The 21,388-nt window shown below is 36.0% G+C and overlaps 1 protein-coding gene across 2 annotated transcripts; it reads left to right on the top strand.

The window, feature by feature from the left end:
- Positions 1 to 6,367: 6,367 nt before the first annotated feature.
- LOC115723062 (bet1-like SNARE 1-1) lies at positions 6,368 to 15,497 on the top strand. Of its 2 annotated transcripts, XR_004012899.2 has the most exons (7): positions 6,369 to 6,596; positions 7,262 to 7,409; positions 8,426 to 8,482; positions 8,566 to 8,625; positions 8,735 to 8,820; positions 14,838 to 14,981; positions 15,183 to 15,497. XR_004012899.2 is itself a non-coding variant. In XM_030652470.2 (6 exons), exons 1-6 carry the CDS (start codon positions 6,583 to 6,585, stop codon positions 14,863 to 14,865), a joined length of 393 nt encoding a protein of 130 aa, XP_030508330.1. In that variant the 5' UTR covers positions 6,368 to 6,582; the 3' UTR covers positions 14,866 to 15,132. The 2 variants fall into 2 exon arrangements, 1 of the variants encoding a protein (XP_030508330.1); XM_030652470.2 differs by lacking the exon at positions 15,183 to 15,497 and having other exon boundaries at positions 6,368 to 6,596; positions 14,838 to 15,132.
- Positions 15,498 to 21,388: the final 5,891 nt, after the last annotated feature.

Raw genomic sequence — 21,388 nt, 5'->3', positions numbered from 1 at the left:
TAGTAAATTGGTTTTGTTCATTCAAGAGTGTTTATTGTGCAATTGCTTGCTTTTGCTTGATCACCATTAGTAAGTAGTAGCTAATCTTGATTTTGGAAAAAATAGGGTTAGTGGAATTGCTTGAATGATGCATGAATATCAACTTGAAAAAGTGTGATTTGTAAATAGCATAGGAATGTGTTATTTACCTTGTATGACTTGAAGGAATTGTGCTTAAATTGGTATTTTTAAAATTAATTGGGCATAGGAATATGTTAATTAATTAGAGAATCAAACCATAAACACTTTGGAAAAAGGATTATGACATTTTAAATTCCTAGTTGACATTATCAATTTACAACGATACTCATTAGCACCATTATATCAACTTTGCATTTTTAGGCCAATTTAATAATTCTAGCTTGTTTTCTTCATAGTTCGCGTTTATTAATTTTTACATATTCTCAACAATTTATTTTATTTTTGTTTGAACCAATTTGTGAGTAATTAGTTTTATAAATTAATTTCCAATTTTCAATCCCTGTGGAGACGATACTCGACTTATCACTTTATTACTTGTTATGATTGCGTACACAATTTTTCACAACAATTTAAATAAGGTCAAATTATTTAAAAAAAATATTTAATTTAAAAAATTTAATATCTGACCTTAAATTTAAAAATAAAATAAGATATAATCAAATTTAAAAATAAGATAGATAATTAAGCAAAAAAAATAGATATTTACTATTTTCAAATTCAAATTACACTAATATCATGAATTAAATTAAAAAAAATATTAATTAATTTAATTATGATAATTAGAATTGAAATAGGAATAGTAAATGTCTAAATACGAAACTACACAAAAAATCGGAAGTTAAATCCATGAAAAAGCATGAAAAATCAAAGAAAAACAAAAAAAATGCGAGCTGTACGGACAATATGCTGAGCATACATGTCCGCGCACGCATTGGGAGGGGCCGAGAAACCTCGGCGCTGGGGAAGGGATGCAGGATTTCCGCGCACGCAGGGTATGATGCAGACAGCAAGCTCGGTCGATGCCTGTCTGAATGCGTGCTGTCCGCGCGCGTGGCCTTGTTGCACGACCGTGATTTTTTTTCGAATCTTCAAAAAATCATAACTAATTCAAATTAAATCGAAATTGAGTTCTGTAAAAAAGTAACTTGCTTAATTTTTTCCATAATATCCAATAAAAATAATTCCAGAAACAAAATTTCAATTATTTTTTACGAAAATTCACAAACATCAATCAATCATCAAATAACACTCAATACAACATGAAACCATCCAAATAACAAACAATCGTTTTATAGTCCAAATTTCTTGCAAGCAAATCAATTACCATGGCTCTGATACAAGTTGTTGGAATTATTTTACCAGGATCTTAGATCTACTCACAAGTATGTTGTTTAACACCCTAAATATGAACGTTCTAAAACGATAAAATAAACACATATAAAGTTAAGAAAATCTTACATTGATGCAGGGGAATTAATGTCTCCTTCAACTCAGATCTCTAACCCTTGTATCCTTTCTGTCGCAGAGTATTATCAAGATTTGAGCCCGAATGTCCTTCTCTTTATTTGTGATCCTTCACAGTCTTCCAATCTATGATTGAGTTACCACTTGCTGTGTGTGGGCACTTACTCTATCACTAAGGTTCGAAATTTATGAAGAAGAAAAGAGAGAGAGAGAGATTTCGGCTATAGAGAGAAAAGGAAAGGCTCGGTTTTCTGAAGAGAGAATTTTCTGACAGAAAAGCTTATGAAAACTTATAATTTCACTGAGCCATCACTTTCTATTTATAGGCAACTACTAGGTTTAGGTTAGGTATTATTTGGCATTAAAATAATGAAAATATCAATTTGAAAATCCACTTTAAGTGGCCGGCCATGGTGTGTGTAATGGGCCCCACTTGGTTTTGCAGTTTTCACAAATTTTATTTCTATTTTCTCAAAAACGCCAATTTTCCAATTCTAACCATTTAAATGCCAAAACTAATTATTTAATAACTAAAATAGATTATTAAATAATATTGTCATTTAATTTAATTATTAATTAGACATATAAAGTCTATTAATAAATAAATAAACCTAGAATCTCTTTTCTTTACAATTTCGCCCCTGCTTAGTGAAAATTCATAAATTAGACATAGTCTAGCTTTAGAATTATAATTGATTAATCACAAATCAATTATTGAGTCTTACAAGCAGTATGTTCTCAACTAGAATGGGGACCATGGATCTATATGCTGAGTTTCCAATAAGTAAACCGAATTTACTAAGTAAATTCCTACTTCTTAATTCTTCGTTGAATCCACTCTTAGAACTTAAAATTGCACTCTCAGACTTATATAGAGCATATTATATGTTCCACGATATAGATATGCTATCTCATTTAACCATTGTTATAATCTTATTGTGATCAAAGATCCTCTATATAGATGATTTACATCGAGATGGGATAATTTTACCGTTCTCACCCCTCAATGTATTTTGCCCCTTAAAACACTTAGCTACCTGTAAATGATGTTTAGTGATCTAAGAATTAGTCACTTAAACAAGAGCTCATCCACTTACTTCTATTTGCTAAGCTCGAAGGGAATCATCACTTGACTCCTATACACCAGTAGAAGCTATTGATTCCATATTTATGTTCAGCACTCCCACTCAATCATACTATCATGTTCCCAAAATATACGTATCACCCTGACCCAAAAGTAGGCTTAACTAATAAATCAAAGAACATGAATAGTACTCCTGAGTTGAGCCTAAGCATATTAGGATTTAGATTCTTTTAATCTTAAGATCAACTACTGATATTGACTTGGAAAGATATAACGGTAAGTTTATAATATCTTAACTAAGTTGCAATATCGTTCCAGTCCAATGTATACTCCATACATTCGAAACTAGTATACTTTACTAATGTCCTGGAAAGAACATAACACTTACTCCAAGTGTAAGTACACATCATCGCTGATTATCACATTAGTGTAAATCCAAAACACTGATGAAACAAGGACTTAGTCTTTTGATTCATATGATCACAATCACATTCCACTGTGTTGACGATGCTGTAATTGTGAATAAACATATGATCTGGATTTAACTGATTTTGTGTATAAATGTAATAAACATATTAAACCATTAGTATGTAAAATTCATGCAAACATAAATCACTTCAAATTTCTTATATTGATAACTAATCAGATTGTAAAGGGTTTTATTTAGGGCACAAAACCCAACATTGGTATGGTCTTCAGAGCTCATTTGAAGACTGGAGATAATCAGTGTACAATGAATGGTAAGTAAAAGTGGCATAAAACTTAGTCTTTCTTTTCAATTCAATTGCCAGGCGGCATGTCACTTACTGTGGCCAACATGTTGCTAATTTTTTTTTTCACGTATTTCACGATTTATTGACTAAATCAAATATAAAATAACAAAAAAAGTAAGAATTAGTTTGAAAGTAAAAATTAAAAACTAAAAAATGAAAAAAATAATAATAAAAAGTATGGATTGCCTCCCATAAAGCGCTTTGTTATCATTTTTAGCTAGACTTTATTGTTGCTTCAAGATTCTTCGTTACGGAGCTGTTTAATCAATGCTCCACTATCATCGATGTACACCTTTAGTTTACGTTTGTGAACCTTTAGAATTTCACCTTTATCACTTTTAATACTTACAAGGCCACAAGGAGGTAATTCATTAACTTTAAAAGAATTTTTTCACCTCAAAATAACGTTACTTGTCAAGGATTTGAATTTTGAATGAATCACCACCACTTGTTGTCCTATTGAAAACTTCTTATGTGGTTTCATTTTATCTCGAGGCTTCTTAGTCATTTCTTTATGATTAGTCTCTCAATTGACTTCATTGAAGTTACAAGACTCAACCATATTGCATGTATTCTTAGTATTGGCTTGATTAGAAGATATATAAATGTAGTCGAACTTAACTTCTTCATTATTAGCACTTAAGGTTAGGTGACCTCTTTGAACATCTATAAGCGCACAGTTGCTAAGAAAGGGCGCCTAAGGATCAATAGCATATTCTTGTCTTCTTCCATGTCTAGTACTATAAAATCTGTTAAAAATACTAACTTATCCACTTTAATTAGCACATCTTCTGTTATTTCCGTTGGATAAGTGAATGACTGATCCACCAATTGTAACAAAATTCTTGTGGGATTTACTTCACTAATACCCAACTTTTTAAATATCGAAAGTGGCATTAAATTTATACTAGCCCTAAGATCACATAAAGACTTTTGAAAATTCAAACCACCAATCTGACAATGAATTGAAAAGCTGCCTGGATCTTTAACCTTTTGAGGCAACTTTTTCTGAATTATGCCACTACATTCCTCAGTTGAGCTCACAGTTTCATATTCCCAAATTTATTTTTCTTAATTGCCACCTCTTACGTAATTTAACATAATTAGGCATATGCTCTAATGCATCAGTATGTTGATGCTGATATTTTTGACAATTTCCAAGAACTTAGCAAAGTCCTCATCAAGTTTCTTCATCATAAATCTTTGAGGATAAGGAATTGGTAATTTATACATTGGAAGACCTTCTTTCTTCATAGAATTTTCAGTAGGCTTCTCATTAGGAATCTCTTCTTTGGCTTCTACTGTGTCTTCAATTTCAAGATCTGTTGACTTGTCTTCTACACCCCCATCAAGTACTTTACCACTCCTCAGTGAGATGGCATTACATTGTTCTTTTGGATTGACAACTGTACAACTAGGGAAATTACTCTTTTTCTTCACAACACTCACAACATTGGCCCATGGTCCCACTTGCACCTTTATGTTCTTCATGGAAGTAGTAATATTGGACAAATAAGTCTCTATGTTATCCAACTTTGCTTCATTCTTGTTAAATCTCTTGTTGGTCTCTATCGTGAAAGTACCCAGAATGTCTTCTAAGGACTTCTTCTCTTCTTATTGTTGTGCATTAAACTTAGGAGGCAATTTCATGACATTTTCAGTGTTACCATAAGAAAATTTCTCATGGTTTCTCAACCTCGAATGGTAGTAGTTAGGAATTAGAGCATGTCGGTAGTTGTTATTATAAGGTCTATTGGCCATATACTGTGCTTAATCTATACCGACCTCAGGCCATTGTCAATCAGTTCAAAGAAAGAAGCACATCGTTCAAAAGGCCCTTGAAGCAAAAGATGGGAAGATTTTCGTATCGAAACTCTAACTAGTGTTCATCACGTATCTTAGGGAGATTGGCCAGTTTTTCTCTCATGAGCGGTTGGCTGATATTGATCCAAGCTCTAGTACGAATGAAAGAGCCCCATCCTTCACGAAGAGAGTATTCATAAACGTCAATGAAACGTCAATGTATTCTCCAGCCCATTCATCCACCTTTTTAGCAAGAGCTTGAGATTTACTAAGGAAGGGAAGTTGATGAGTCTGAACCCAGAACTGAACTCTAGATAAATCCGCCTTTGAGACATTATGCAGAACAATTGGTGAGTGCAAAATAACAAGATTGTTGTTGAAGTGCCAAGTTTCACCAACGAGAATCCTATGTTTATCTCCTGCACAACCAAGATTTAATAAAAATAAATTAGAGTGCATTTCAGAAGCAATAACTTCAAATCGACATTTGTTAGTCTAAAAATCTCCCATTTTCTTAATAAAAGTTTTGGGATTGATGGCATTAGAGAGACAACGAGCTACGAGAATTTTTTTTGTGTTTTGGTTAGAGTCATTGAGATCAGCCTCAGTAAAAGTATGGACCATCTTCTTCTCCGACAAGGCTAGAGTGGAACTCATTTCGTTGATAATTGAATCCATAAACAAAAAAAATCAGCTAGTGAAAAAATGAAGCGAAGGAACAAAGCAAAAAGACTCTGATCATGAGAATAAATAGGCTTCAGAATGCACGAAAGTAACTGCTACAGAGCACTAACCCCAGTCCGGCATTTCTTATCTTTTAAAAAAGAATTTAAATTCTTATTTATTATTATTATTCTTTTTTAATGAATATTCTTATTTTATAAGGAAAATTTACATGGTGCACTAACTTTTGTCATTTTTTTTTACAAAAATACTGCTAGGTGGTATTTTTTACTTTTTTACTATGTTTTTTAATAAGTTTTATACTGCAGTATATCGTGTTAAGTTTTCACTGATGTTTTTTAGTTGTTCTACTGTTGTTTTAAGTTGTTTTGTTTTGTGGTCTACTAGTGTTTTATAAAAATACATTATTTTGGAAAAAATTTTCGTGTGACAGTATTTTTGTAAAACTTAACCCAAATTCCAGTATTTTTTTTTTGTAAGTTTTCCTTTTATAAACCATATAAAAACCTATAAATCAATTAATTTTGGAAAGTTGTTATTATTGTACATAAATTTTAATTTTGATTTCTGGGTCCCTCCTGAACACAGATTTTCTGGGCAACCAAACGTGGAATTAACCATTTCAGAAAAAAAAACACCGTTGAATTAACAATTCTCACAATTTTACGATTTGCTCACAAATTCAAGCCTGCGGAGGTTGAAGAAATCAAATCCTCACTTTTAATTCGTCATACCTTGCCAACCAGTCTCCCGATGAATTACAGAAGGTAAAACCTACAACACATACATATTACTGTTTCAATTTCAATTTCAGTATTTTTTTACAATGCTTTTTCTTGGCATGATCTGAGTTCAAGATCACGGGCTTTTGTTCTTAAATGTATGTATCGTTTCTTTTCATGATTGATAGATTAATGCTTTGTTTGAAACTGTCTGATTCTGAGAAGCTCATAATCAAATCTGTAATAAAAGCATTGCTTCTTTTTAGAGTAATTTAGTATTCACTTGGATTCGCATTGTATAATCACAAACCCAATTGAAAATTTTCATGTTTTGAAGAAGGAAGGAAAAGTTTTGGTTTTGGCAGGATTTGCAATCAAACAGTTGGGGATTTTCAGCATGAGAAAGTATAGATTTTAGTTGTTTATGTATGAAATCATTTTATATATGGTGGCAAGTAGTTAACACACAACTCTGTTTTGAAATTTTGATGGGTTAAGGGTAGAGGCTTATAGTTAGTTCCAGGTTGGTGGGAATTTGATCTCTTGAATTTGTCTTAATCATTTTGATCTCAGCTTGACTTATTACCTTCATAACCTTTTGTATTTTTCTTTTTTTTTTTCTTCGTCATTGCCAACAGCCTCAAAGCTAGAGTGTCTCACTAGTCCTAGTTATGCTGTCCTCAGTGGATAACAGTGCTACCTTTTTGCAGGGATCACCGTTCCTCCAGATCATCTCTCTTTAATGACCTTGAGGAAGGTAGTCTCAGGTCTTCTTCCTCATATTCACATGACATTAACGAGCATGACAATGACAAAGCTGTTGAGAGTTTGCAAGATAGAGTGATTTTCTTAAAACAAGTACGTTTGAACTACAAAGTTCCTCTTACTACTTATACATGAGTTAGCATTTATTCTTGGGAAGTACAGTACTTACATAAAATTTTAGCTGTTCCATACTCCCGTTAGATTCTATCGGCAAACTTTATGTTCCCAACGTGCTAAATACTATGGTCATTATTTTGTTAGTTATTAGAAATGATGGATTATTTAGACTTGGGAGTGTCATTAGCAGATCCATCGTTACATTTAAATGTGTACAGAAATCATTTTCTTTTCTCAAAGGGAGGCAGCTTGCCTGATGCATAAGAAACATTGTGCTCTTGATGGTCATCATCTTAAGGGTTTTAGTTTTGAGATTTTTATTCATGGTTATTTGCCATGTACAAATGATACATCTAATGAATTGATCAGTCATCCATTTTGTTAATCAATCCTACTATTTGTAGTATGTCACGTATTAATTTATGTTCATTGAATTTCTGGTATTCTGCCTTCATTTCCTAAGTAGATAGATTGTTTGTATGTGCAAGAACCAAGTAAGGTATAAATGGGCTTATGGCAATTTACATCAAAAGGTGTCATAGTAAGGGAGTTTGTAGGTAAAAGTTCAAATCATTAACCAAATCATAAGTCTTGCTATAAATACTGATAAACCAAAAAAATATTTGATATGTTTTTCAGGTTTCAATTTGGTTGGTTTGGTAATTTTTACTTCTCAAAAGCAAGAACCAATTTAAATTTGTATGAAACTTTTAAGAAAATCAAGCTCTTTTAATTGCTGATTATTTTTTCATCAGCATAAGAAAAAGAACAATTGCACATGTCTGTGTTGTCTGGTGCACCTATGAACACATTTGCCAGAATTGTTAGAGCGTAGTTTACAGCACTATAGAGTTCTGGTACATTAGATTTACATGATTGAGTGTAGTTGTATTGATCTTGACTTTTCATCTTGCAATTGGAATGATTTTATTCATCCATATTTTTCATGTTTTGAGTTACTGCTGTTTTGTTGATTATTTTATTGATGACAGATAACAGGTGACATACATGATGAGGTAGAGACTCATAATCGCTTCCTTGATCGAATGGTATGGAGGTTTCATTTCAGCAAATTCATTCTTTTATTAAAAAATTTTTGCAAGTGTTTTAATGGATGATTTTGTGAAAATAGGGGAATAACATGGATGCTTCAAGGGGCATAATGTCTGGCACCATGGATCGGTTTAAGAGGGTACTAAAGTAGATCCATCTTTTATTTAGCTTTCATTTTCATCCATAATTACACCTCCATGGCTGTTGGAATGAAGTTATCTGATTGTCGTAAAGTGGCCACTTTGCAGGTTTTCGAGAAAAAATCCAATCGAAGAATGTGTACACTAGTCTCGTGTTTTGTGATTACTTTTTTAATAATATACTATCTTATCAGGTAATCTATTTATTTTTGATATTGTAGCTTCCCTACGTTTCTTCTTTCTTTTTTAAGGGTTGTCAGAATTGTAAAGTTGCTATCCTTACTTCTAATGTTAGGAACAGAGTCCCATTTTCACACAAATTTTACCACTTCTCTTACATTTAAAACTTAAATTTCAATGGAAATCCTCATATACTGAGAATATATTAGTTCAAGTGTCAATGTGTTGTGCTTTCACTTTTCAATCTGCACCCTTAAGTGTTATTCAGTTTAATTGTATTTAATTCCCTAATTCTTTTATACAGATGCCAATTAATAAACTAAGCCTATAAACAGAGAGGAGCGTTTGGGGGGTGGGGGGAATGAGAGAGAACATCCCTCTCTGCCTTGGAGAGTTTGAGCCTCTTGAAAGCTCATTGTAACTATTGCTACTGTGATCAATAAAATCATTCATTGAGGAATTTTTTTAGTCTCATTGCAGAGAACAGCCCTCTCTGCCTTGGAGAGTTTGAGCCTCTTGAAAGCTCATTGTAACTATTGCTACTGTGATCAATAAAATCATTCATTGAGGTTTTTTTTTCTTGGTTGTGGAGTGGGGGGAGGGGGGCTCTGGTATGGATAGCTAAGAAATTAATAGAGATTAGTCTCATTGGAGAGAACATCTCTATCTGCCTTGGAGAGTTTGAGCCTCTTCAAAGCTCATTGTAACTATTGCTATTGTGATCAATGAAATCATTCATTGAGGAATTTTTTTCTTGGTGTTTGTCTCATCTAAGATAATGATTTCTCTCCTAAGAGATTTCTATCAATTTGGTGTGGTGAGCTGTTGAATCATGTTGAAGAAACCAGTAGAGAAATCCCACTTCAATACCGACATTGAAGATGATCTTGAGGCTTGGAAGTTGGAGCACTGACGGTCAAAGAATCAGCCATGGAGTCTATCTCGTAATCAGTCAAAAGCTCCATTTCTGAATCAGTTCTTGAGCAACTACAACTCCAAGAACAAATGAAACACCTTGAAACCAAAGAACAGACACGAGTTGCCACTTGCCAAGGACCGTTCTCGTAGTGCTCAAGAACATTCAAGAAACCTTAAAGAATGAGTCATGAACGACATTCGACACCAAAACGATCAAGGAATGATAGAAAGTAAAAGCCCGGTCGTGTCCCAAGCCTTGTTTAGGGGCCGACTTCCACCAAATCATGGCTAAGCTACTGAAATCACTCGGGAGATTTACGATCGAATAGTTTTGCAGTCGGTCCATCTTTAGAGCAAGGGTACTCCGATAGGAATTTCCACATTGAGAAGCAGATTGCAAAACTCAAGATGCCGCTTTTCGATGGTGAAAATCTAGATTGTTGGATCATGCAGGCTGAGCGATACTTTCCTTGCTACAGCTATGATGAACACAAAAATTTTGAGGCAATGTTCATTTCCTTTTCTTGGAATGCGTTGTTGTGGTACCAATACGAAAGTAAGAAGCGGGCCATTTTGAGTTGGGAGGAAATGAAAAGATTGGTCTTGAAACACTTTCGTGACACTCACATGGGGAACCTTTACGATCAGTTCTTGTCTATTCGGCAAGAGGGAACTGTGGCTGAGTACTTATTATTTTTTATCAGGTTATTGGCTCCTCTTGATAACATCCCTTTTGGGGTCCAATGAGCACTTTCTTCAATAATTTGACTTTGCAAATACAGGCTGAACTACAGATCCAACGACCAAGAACAATTGATGAGGCCATGGATATTGCCTAAGACATTGAAGAAAAATTACAAACCACTCATGTGAACTGTCCAAGGCTACCGGACTATTGTCGAGTAGGTCATCACAGTTCTAGCCCATGCAACCATAATCTAGCTCCAACCCCTACCTGAATATTCCTCAACGACCATTTGGCGAGAGGAAGAGTTTGACACCAACTCAAGTTCAACACAAAAGGGAGGAAGGGTTATGCTTCCATTGTGATGATAAGTGGGTGCTAGGCCATCGGTGCAAGAAAAAGGAATTCAATGTGGTATTAATGTTCAACGAAAGTGAGGCGGAGCCACTAGATTCAAAGGGTGACAAGTCAAACAACGAGGCACCGGAGTTCGAATCAAATGAAACCAATACCAACATGGAAGTTTCGCTGCAATCAATGGTTGGACTAACCTCGAACAACACCATGATACTAAAATGAGTCATCCAAGGTAGGGAGGTGGTGATCCTCATAGATCTCGGAGCAACACACTTCACTTCTCAAGATGTTGTCACGCAATTGAAGATTTCCATTGTGCTTAGTGTTTACGGGGTCACCTTGGGTAGTGTAGACAACGAAAGATAAGGGTTGTTCAAGAAAGTTCATCTCCACTTTCAAGGGGTTGATGTGTGGAATGACTTCCTGCCAATAAAGTTAGGTAGTGCAGATTTGATTCTTGGACTACAGTGGCCAACCACACTCGACATGACTCACATAGATTGGAAGATGCAAACAATGGAGTTTCAAGTAGGGAACCAATGTGTCACCATCAAAGGAGATCCTTTACTTGGCAGAAACTTAGTCACGCTCAAAACAATGTACAAAACCTTGTTGGCTGAAAAGAATGTTATCCTGTTGGAGCTGAATGTGGTGACTACTACCCCCACTGAGATAGAGAACGAGTGCCCGAATTGCCTCGACAACTTGCTCTTCAAACACGAGGCTATTTTCTCACCACTCGAGGAGCTGCCACCCTCGAGGCAACATGAGCACGCCATTAATTTGCAATTGGGAACAACTCCGATAAGTGTGAGGCCTTATTGCCATCCATACTTTCAGAAAGCGGAGATTGAAAAACTGATCAAGGAGATGTTGCCTTATGGAATCATACAACCCAATAACAACCCATTCTCTGGTCCCGTTTTATTGGTGAAGAAGAAGATGGATCATGGCGGTTTTGCATCAATTATAGAGCTCTCAACCGCGCCACAATACCAGATAAGTACCCAATTCTAGTCATTGATAAATTATTAAATGAAATACATGGTGCTATCATCTTTTCTAAGCTTGACTTGAAATCTAGTTATCACCAAATCCTTGTGAAGGCCGAGGCCGAGACAACATTTCGAATTCATGATGGCTACTATGAATTCTTGGTCATACCCTTTGGAATGACAAATGCACCAACAACGTTCCAATCATTTATGAATGACATTTTTCAGCCGCAACTTCGTAGCACCGTGTTAGTCTTTATTGATGATATTGTCATATGTAGCAAGATTGAGGAGGAGCACATAGCACATCTCGATGTGGTGTTTGAAATACTAGGCTGCCACAAACTCTATGTCAACAAAAAGAAATGTGTTTTTGGCAAACGAGAGGTATCATACTTGGGCCATATAATATCTCACCGAGTTTTCGCTGTGGATTCCGAGAAAATATGAGTGATGCTTGATTGGCCTACACCCACAATGATCAAACAATACGGGGGTTTCTTGGTCTCTCTAGATATTATAGAAAATTTGTGGCCAACTATGCTCGGATTGCTCAACCCTTGATGGATCAGCTCCGTAAGGACCAATTTGGGTGGAATACCTAGCTGAAGTGGCATTCAACACACTCAAGTCTGCCATGGTTTCTATACCTGTCCTTGCTTTACCAAATTTTGAGAGGCCCTTCGAAATAGAAACTGATGCATCTGGGATTGGGTTGGGGGCCGTTCTATTGCAAGACCAGCCGCCAATAGCTTACTTCAGCCAGACCTTGGGACAAGAAGCAAGAAGAAAACTATGAAAAAGAGCTAATGGCAATAGCATATGCGATAGCAAAATGGTGGCCGTATTTGATGGGCAAGAAGTTTCTAGTTCAAACTTACCAACAAAGTCTGAAGCATTTGCTAGAACAAAGAGTTATTGGAACTGAGTACCAAAAGTGGGTGTCAAAATTGATGGGTTTTCAATTCGATATAGTGTATAAGCCTAGAGCGAGCAACTGCGTTGCTGATGCCCTTTATAGGCAGCCAACTATTGAGTTTCAGCAAGTCTTAGTTGCTGCCGAGTGGCATTTATGGCTTGCATTAAAGGAAGAGATCGCCTAGGACAATTTTTTGACTAAGAATTCTACCGACATCCAACAAGGCCAACCCCACCATGGGTTTCTCTTACACAAGGGACTGCTGTACTACAAAAACCGCCTTGTCATCCCAAAAAAATCAAGCTTTTTGAGTGCTACTTTGCAAGAATTCCATAACACCCCCATGGGTGGACATGTGGGCGAGCTAAAAACTTACGAAAGACTCCAAGCTGAATTATTTTGGGAAGGAATGCGAGCTGATGTTGCTAAGTTTGCGCAGGGTTGTGAGACTTGCCAAAGAAATAAATACCTCATTGCTTCTCCAGCTGTTTTATTGCAGCCTATTCTGCTTTCCGCACAAGTATGGGAGAACATCACCATGGATATCATTGAGGGACTACCGAAGTCAAAAGGGTAGGACACCATATTAGTAGTGGTTGATAGGTTGTCCAAATATGCACAATTCTTGAAGCTTAGACACCCTTTCACCGTGGCTACAGTAGCTAAAACCTTCATGCAAGACATTGTGCGCCTCCATGGACTTCCTACTCCATTGGATAGAGATCGAATCTTCCTCAACAACTTTTGGCAGTAGTCGTTCAAATTACAAGGCACTCAGCTGAAGCGGAGTACAACCAATCACCTGCAAACCGATGGCCAATCCGACTTAATTGGAGCCTCGAGACTTATTTCGGTGCTTCACTTATGACCATACATGGAAATGGCTTAGGTGGCTTCCATGGTCCGAGTTTTGGCACAATACTTCTCATCACTCTGCTCTCAAATGCACTTCGTTCAAAGCTTTGTATGGGCGGGATCCCCCACCCCTGCTGCCATATGAAAAGGGTACGACCATAGTCTCCACCGTAGACTTTGTTGGAATCTAGGGATGCAATACCTGATTATCTTCGCATGCACCTCCTTCGCGCACAACACCAGATGCAAACGTATGCTATCTCCAAACGCCATGACGTCAAATACCAAGTGGGTGATGAGGTCTACCTCAAACTCCAACCCACCGCTAGCAATCCCTTGTAAGACGCACCAATGAGAAGCTCGCTGCCAAGTATTATGGGTCTTTTCCCATCACGCAGAAGGTTGGTAAGGTGGCCTATAAGCTACAGCTGCCCAACCACACTTCAATTCGCCCGGTCTTTCATGTATCTCAACTCCGTCATGCCATAGGAGGAGGTCACATGCTAGCCACAATTCCACCACAACTCGCACGACTTGGAGCTTCGGCTAGCACCAGAAACAGTCCTCCACCAGCGGCCCAAACCTACAGATCCCACAACAACAGAGGTTCTTATCAAGCGGACTTCCCTCCTGAAATTTGAGCCACTTGGGAGGAGTTCACCACAATCCAGGGTTGTGGGGGGGGGGGGGGGGGGGGGGGGGGGAGTATTGATAAGCTTCCAATACAAGTTTACAATAGGAGACGAGCGCCTAAGTTGAGGGGTTCCTTTAAGTGTTATTCCTTTTAATTGTATTATATTCCCTAATTTTTTTGTGCAACTGGTAATTAATAAAGTAAACCTATAAATAGAAGAGGAGGGGGTTCTCTGGTAAGGGTAGCTAACAAATCAAGAAGAGATTAGTCTCATTGGAGAGAACAGCCTTCTCGAAAGGCTGCCTTGGAGAGTTTGAGCCTCTCGAAAGCTCATTGTAACTATTGCTACTATGATCAATAAAATCATTCATTGAGGAATTTCTTCCTGGTTTGTCTCGTCTATGATAGTGATTTCTGTCCTAAGAGATTTCTATCAATAGTTTCTTTTAAAATTTTAGGACCTGATTAGTGATTAGCAGTCTCTTTCTCAATTAAACTGCTTTATTTTGAAGATTCATCTATATTCATGTGGACCGGATTTGATGAATATTGGTCTCATTCAAAATAGTTGTATTAGAAATAAAAGTTGAATTCAATTTATGAGTCGTCCCAATAATGCATAGCTAGATTAAGCAGTTGTGTTCATACTGACTAATTTTTGGCTGCAGGATACTCAGTTACTTCAATCATAGCTGACAGAAAACTGGAGAAGCTTTTTTGCTCAAATCTTCAGTTACATGTCGAATACAGATGCTAAGCCATATTCAATGAGAAATATTATACCAATCTAAGTGACCAGTAAACGAGGGCAGGTTTGAATTTGAAATTAGTTTTTTCTTTTATGATGATATTACCATTTTGATGGCATTATTTTGTATATGGTGGCTTGTTTGTCGGGCCAGGCTTAGTCATTTGTTACTATTGCAAAGTGATAATAAAGAATACTAATTGTTTTAGCCAAAACATTGTGATGCTAATTTCTTTTATTTATGGCATCTTTGTGTGAGTGGCAGATCAGAGGCTTGGAATCTAATCTTATTATGTGCTCTGCTTTATAGACATGAACTGACAAGCAAACGCATAGGGGTCTTCTCTTTAAATGCAGTGTTGGCACACAAACATATTGGCTTTGTTAGTGAAGTTACTTGAGAATTTTAATTTTCTGATAATCTAGTCTATAATCTTTCAAATAGAGATCCAAACAAATGGGACCCTTTGATTCTGATCTCTAATCTTGTACTCCCATCAAGATGGGCCAAATTCCTTTAAAACAGTGGGGTATTCATACTAGTAGGATGAATATACATCTTCTCCAGTAGGTTATCAAATGTTACATATTTATCCTGACCAAAAAAAAAAATTATATATTCATTTTCTTCCCTCGCGTAGAAATAAAATAAATGATGTTTTATAACCAAGAGTAATTTAAGTCGTCCCTCTCTTGAGAGAGAGAGAATATAACTTCAAACATTGTAAAACTAGAGCTGATTCTGATTTGTTGTTTGAAGCACCTTTTAATAATATAAATAAATAAAAGGGGTGCACAAAATGCGAGTTAGCCGACCAACTTGGTCAACTCGGCCCTTCGAATAATATTATAAATAAGAAAAATAGTAAAAGGATACTCATGGTGTTTAGTATTATTTTAAAGTATAATATTGCTATTGGTGTAACGTAATATCAAGTTTTACTTATTTTACATTAATAAATATTATAAAAAATTACTAAGTAATTATAGAGCGACACTTCATCATAGTGCTAGGCACCATAGGTGCTTCATAACAATACTCTATAAATCAATAAAGAGAAATGTTAATAGGTATTACTGGTACCTAATACTTTTCTCATTGTCATATCGCTATTGGTACAAATAAGTATCGGGTTCCATAAAACTTAATATAATAATATTTAGTGAATATCGCTAACTAATAGTAGAGCACCACCACTAGAAGATGCTAGGCACCGTTGGTGCCTAATAACAACACTCAAAAATAAAAGTGGTGCATAGAATGCGAGCTAGAAATATAACACTGATACTTGCCTATGTAACAATTAGGTTGAACGGGTTGGCCATGTTGGTTTTTATGGTACTAAATCAAGTACGTTGCAGAATAAAAGTTTTTGATTATCACCATACCATATCCCCAAGATCACCATATGTACATATATTAAGGGAGCATTAATCGTGTGACACGCTTTGGCTTTTGGAATCCCCAATCGTTAGATGGAATTTGTGTTTCTGGAGACACGATCGTGGATCGTCCATTCCTTCTCACGTGGATTGCCACTTTGAGAATAAATACTCTCTATGATTTCTTGTTGCCACTTTTCCCTAATTTTTAATTTTTGACCTTTCAAAACTTCAAGTTTTCTCTGCATTCTTCGAGGATTAGAACTGAACTCAGAGCCAAGCAACTTAAATAAATCTGGAATGTGTTGTCGATCTTTGTATTCAACTATTGCTAAGGATTAGGGTTCGAGAGTTTCCAAACCATCCACCCCCAGTGATTGAGAGCTTCACGCTAGAGGAAACTGCGACTCTAAATTTCAATACAAAAATCGATTTGTTGATTGCCTTTGCATCTTGTCTTCTCGAAAGGTGTACTCAACTTCCCCAACCAAATCCAGCAACGATCAGCTTAGCACCTTCATTTTCACTATTAGGTTTGTATCGATTAACTTTCTCATTTTTTGATTGCGTTTTTTGGATTTATCCCTATACATTGCATCTGCATGTTCTTCTTTGAATGAAATTAGGATTTTTTGCCTGTGTGATTGTTATTGTTGGTAGATTTAGGCATTATAAGACATTTTTTCTTTAGGTTCCAGTGCTGTGGAAGATTACTGTGTGAATTCTTCAGCAAAATTCTTAGATTGGATGATCGTAATTATACTAAAAGATAGCAATAATCCCCTGATAGGCTACAATAGGTATTGTCTCTCTTTTTATTAGTCTAGATTTAATCTATATATATATATTATGTTGAGATCCTTGGGCTTATGGTTTATATTGGCTAAAATTATTTTTTTATCAAATCCTCTTCCACTTTTCTAACTCTGATATGGACCATAAAAACTCACAATTTGTATCAAGAGCTATCTTCATAATTATATAGATTAAATACTATGTTGGTTATTTATGAATTTATATATATTGATATATTGTCAATGGATGAAATTATTTTTTATGTATGAATATGAATCATTAATTATATGGTAATATTAGATTAGAAATTTTACAGTTTTTTATTAAAAAAATTGTGCACCATAATTGTGCTATAGGTTTTTGATGTAATATATTTGTAATCTTTATTTTTAAATTATGTAAATTCAAAATCAACAAATTCCTCCATTGATGAGTGAGTTGGGGTTTAAGGTGTAAACCCTGGCCTAATCGAGGCGACATTATATGAACCTCGAACGACGAGCAACGAAAGTCAAAGTGTTGCGGCTTCAAGCCGTGATGCTCATTAGGATGACCCACGTATTTTTCCATGTGTGCATGCATGACATGCATAGCCATGCACAACTGGAACACGTGAAAGAGAGGAAAAAAACTTGATTGGCTTCGGGTTGCATGGAAAACCACCGAAGGGACTCGACTGGTCCTGTGACAGTCTCACGGTGGTTAACTAGTCCTTTTGCACCACTGGTCGACGTCAACCATGATGGTGGAGGAGGTGGACGATGAAGGTCCCGAGCCTTTTGGCTCCGTCGTGCATGAAATTGGGTCTCACGACCTGTTTGGCCCTGTTAGGCTTTGTTCTCGCCAGCACCGGTCGTGATGGCTTCTCAAATGCTGGCCGACTGACTCTTCCTCCCTCTCCAACTGTGGTGGTCATCCCGACTGCACACGCAAGTGTACGTCTCGTTTACAAGTAATAAACTCACAAAGAGTGAGATCGATCCCATAGGGATTGTAGTTAAGTACTTTAAAATTAAATTTTTACTTGAATTTGGTTGAAAAAATAGAAAGGATTAAAACTAGAAAATAAATAAATAGTTAAAGAAGAAGCAATTAAACTAATAAGGAAATTAACTGTTAAATAAATTTTTTTAAAACAAGCTATCTACCTGCATTGACTCACATTAAGCAAATTAACTCACAACAATAAAAACTAAAAATTAAAAATTAAAAGACATAAAACTTAAAAATAAAAATTAAGTCACCCCCAAACTAAAGTGACACATTGTTCCCAATGTGACATTAAAGAAAAAGGAAAGGAAACTTACCTGAGCGCAACATCAACAAGCGGTTGACGCCCATAATAAGTGTCATGCAAGACAACTTGAAAATTGTTGTTATACTTACCTTCAAGGTTGGCAAGCGATGAGTTTAAACCCAAGTTAGCACAAAATATTGGAATTATTTTATCAGGATCTTAGATTTACTAACAAGTATGTTGTTTAACATCCTAAATATGAACTTCTAAAACGATATGAAATAAACACATATAAAGTATAAGAAACCTTACAGTGATTGCAGCGGAATATAATTTCTCCTTCTGCTCAGATCTCTAACCCTTGTATCCTTTCTATAGCAGAGTATCACCAAGATCTAAGCCCGAATGTCCTTCTCTTGAATCTGGATTCTTCACAGCCTTACACACTATGATTGAGATACCACTTGATGTGTGTGGCACTCACTCTTTCACTATAGGCTCGGTTTAGGAGAGAGGAAGAGAGAGAGAAGGTGGTGGCTAGGGTATAGGAAGAAGGCTTTGAATTTTTATCTGAAGCAATGAGATGCATCATCTTTTTCCTGAAGCCATCACTACCTATTTATAGGAAACCATCTAGGGTTAGGTTAGAATTATTTGGCATTAAAATAATGAAAAAATAAGTGGTAAATATGCTCTTTAAGTGGCCGGCCATGATGTGGATAATGGGCCCCAATTTGCAATTTTTCCATTTTGTCATTTTTCCATCCCATTTTCTCAAAATGCCAATTTTTTAATTTAACCATTTAAATGCCAATTCTAATTATTTAATAACTAAAAACTAATTATTAAATAATATTTTCATTTAATATATTTATTAATTAGACTAATCAAAGTCTCTTAATTAACAAATAAACCCTAGAAACTCTTTCTTCACAATTAAGCCCTTGCTTAGTGAAAATTCATAAACTAGACATAGTCTAACTTTAGAATTATAATTGGTTAATCAAAATCAATTAACTGAGTCTTACAAGTAGTATTGTCTGAACTAGTATGGGGACCATGGGCCTATATATCTGAGCTTCCAAGAAGCAGCTCCAGAATTTACTAAGTAAATTCACTGACTTATTAATTTCTTGTTGCATCCACTCATAGAACTTGGAATTGCACTCTCTGTTATATAGAACACTCTATATGTTCTACGATATAGATACGCTATTAGTTATCCATTGTTATAATCCTAATAATCAATGATCGTCTATAGATGATCTACATTGTATAGGGATTAAATTACCGTTACACCCTTCAATGTATTTTATCCTTAAAACACTTAGCCACCTATAAACGATATTTTAGTGAATATGATCACTGAAATGAGTACTCAACCATTTATCTCTATTTAGCCAAGCTCGAAGGAAATCATCATTTCACTTCTATGTATAGAAAGAAGCTATAGATTCCATATCTATGTTTAGCGCTCCCACTCAATTGCACTACCATGCTCCCAAAATGTACGTATCACCCTGAACAAAAAGTAGGCTTAACTAACAAATCAAAGAATATGTATAATACTCTTGAGATCGAACCTAACCATGTCAGGATTAAGATCATTTGATCTAGGATCAACTAGGTGATATTAAATTGAATAGATATTATGGTAAATTATCATATCTATACAAAGGTTCAATATCGGTCCCTTCCGATGCATACTCCATGCATCCAACCCAAGCTTTACTCTAACCAATGCTCTGGAAAGAACATAACACTTATCCAAGGTGCAAGTAAACTATGTTGTAGATTATCATATTAGTTAAACCCTCTATGTACTGATAAATCTAGGAATATATATTTAATCACACAATCTTGATTACTTTCCACTGAGCTGACGACACAATAAACAAGAATATAAATGTGATAAGGGTTTGGAATAATTTATAAATCAAATAAACATATAAATGATAACATGAACCAAATGACACACAAATAGGTGATGAAAATACTTCTGTTTCTTTATTGATATTTAAAAGATAAAGATTATATTGAAATGGAGTTTTATTTAGGGCATAAAACCCAACAATTCCCACTTGCACTAATATAAAACAATCAGTACATTTCAATTAATCCTAAATTCTGACGGTGCTTTTCAAATGCAGTTTTTGCCAAGACTTTGGTGAATGGATCAGCTAGGTTGTCCTCTGTGTCTACTTTCTCCACCAATACATCCCCTCTTGCCACATACTCTCTGATGATGTGATATTTCCTTTCGATATGCTTGCTTCTCTTGTGGCTTCAAGGCTATTTACTGTTGTCTATGGCTCCAGTGTTATCACAAAGCAAAACAAGTGGTTTTTTCATTCCAGGGATGACACCGAGTCCTGTGAAGAACTTTCTAAGCCAGTCAAATTCTTTTGCAGCCTCTGCAGCAGCTACGTATTTTGCCTCCACGGTAGAGTCTGAAATTGGGGTTTGTTTAGCACTTCTCCAAACCACTGCTCCACCCAAGAGTAAACACCATCCCAGATGTAGATTTCCTGTCATCAAGACATGCCTGGAAATCTGAAGCCAACAAGAAGCTTTTTACCGCCCAGAAGAAAATAGTTGAGCTGACTAAGGATCTTGAGGCTTCTGACTGACTTGAGGAGACCAGTGAGACTTTATCTGCTGAAGTGAACAGTCTTCAGCATGAGAGGACATCTCTTCGAGCCATCCTTCGTCGGGTGGAGGAGAAGAAGAAAGCTAAGGAGGAGGAGTTTACGGCCGAGGAGACAAAGCTGAAAGAGAAAGTTCATGCCTTGGAGACAGCCGGTCTTGAGCTCTTCTACGACTTTTGGAAGGCTAATCCTCAGGCGAACTTCGACTACTTGGGAGAAGCTAAGGACACGTACCTTGAGTTCTGCGCTTCCCAAGTGGCTTATGGTGAAACTGAGGCGGCTGCTTCGACCTCCGGCCAAAATGCTGATGTACCTCCCGTTCAAACAATAGATCTTCTAGCTCCTGCTGGCCCAAAAGACCCGAACCAAGAGCTTGGGACTCCAGCTGTTTAAACACTTCTTCTTTTA

The sequence above is a fragment of the Cannabis sativa genome, chromosome 9 (assembly GCF_029168945.1).
Source record: "Cannabis sativa cultivar Pink pepper isolate KNU-18-1 chromosome 9, ASM2916894v1, whole genome shotgun sequence".
NCBI classification, from domain to species: Eukaryota; Viridiplantae; Streptophyta; class Magnoliopsida; order Rosales; family Cannabaceae; genus Cannabis; species Cannabis sativa.
The sequence above is the reverse complement of the archived record's forward strand: the minus strand, read 5'-3'. Positions and strand labels throughout refer to the sequence as shown.

Coding starts and splice junctions, on each gene's coding strand:
- LOC115723062 (XM_030652470.2), top strand. Junction 8,483..8,565: donor ATCGCTTCCTTGATCGAATG/GTATGGAGGTTT, acceptor TTGTGAAAATAG/GGGAATAACATGGATGCTTC. Junction 8,821..14,837: donor ATAATATACTATCTTATCAG/GTAATCTATTTA, acceptor TTTTGGCTGCAG/GATACTCAGTTACTTCAATC.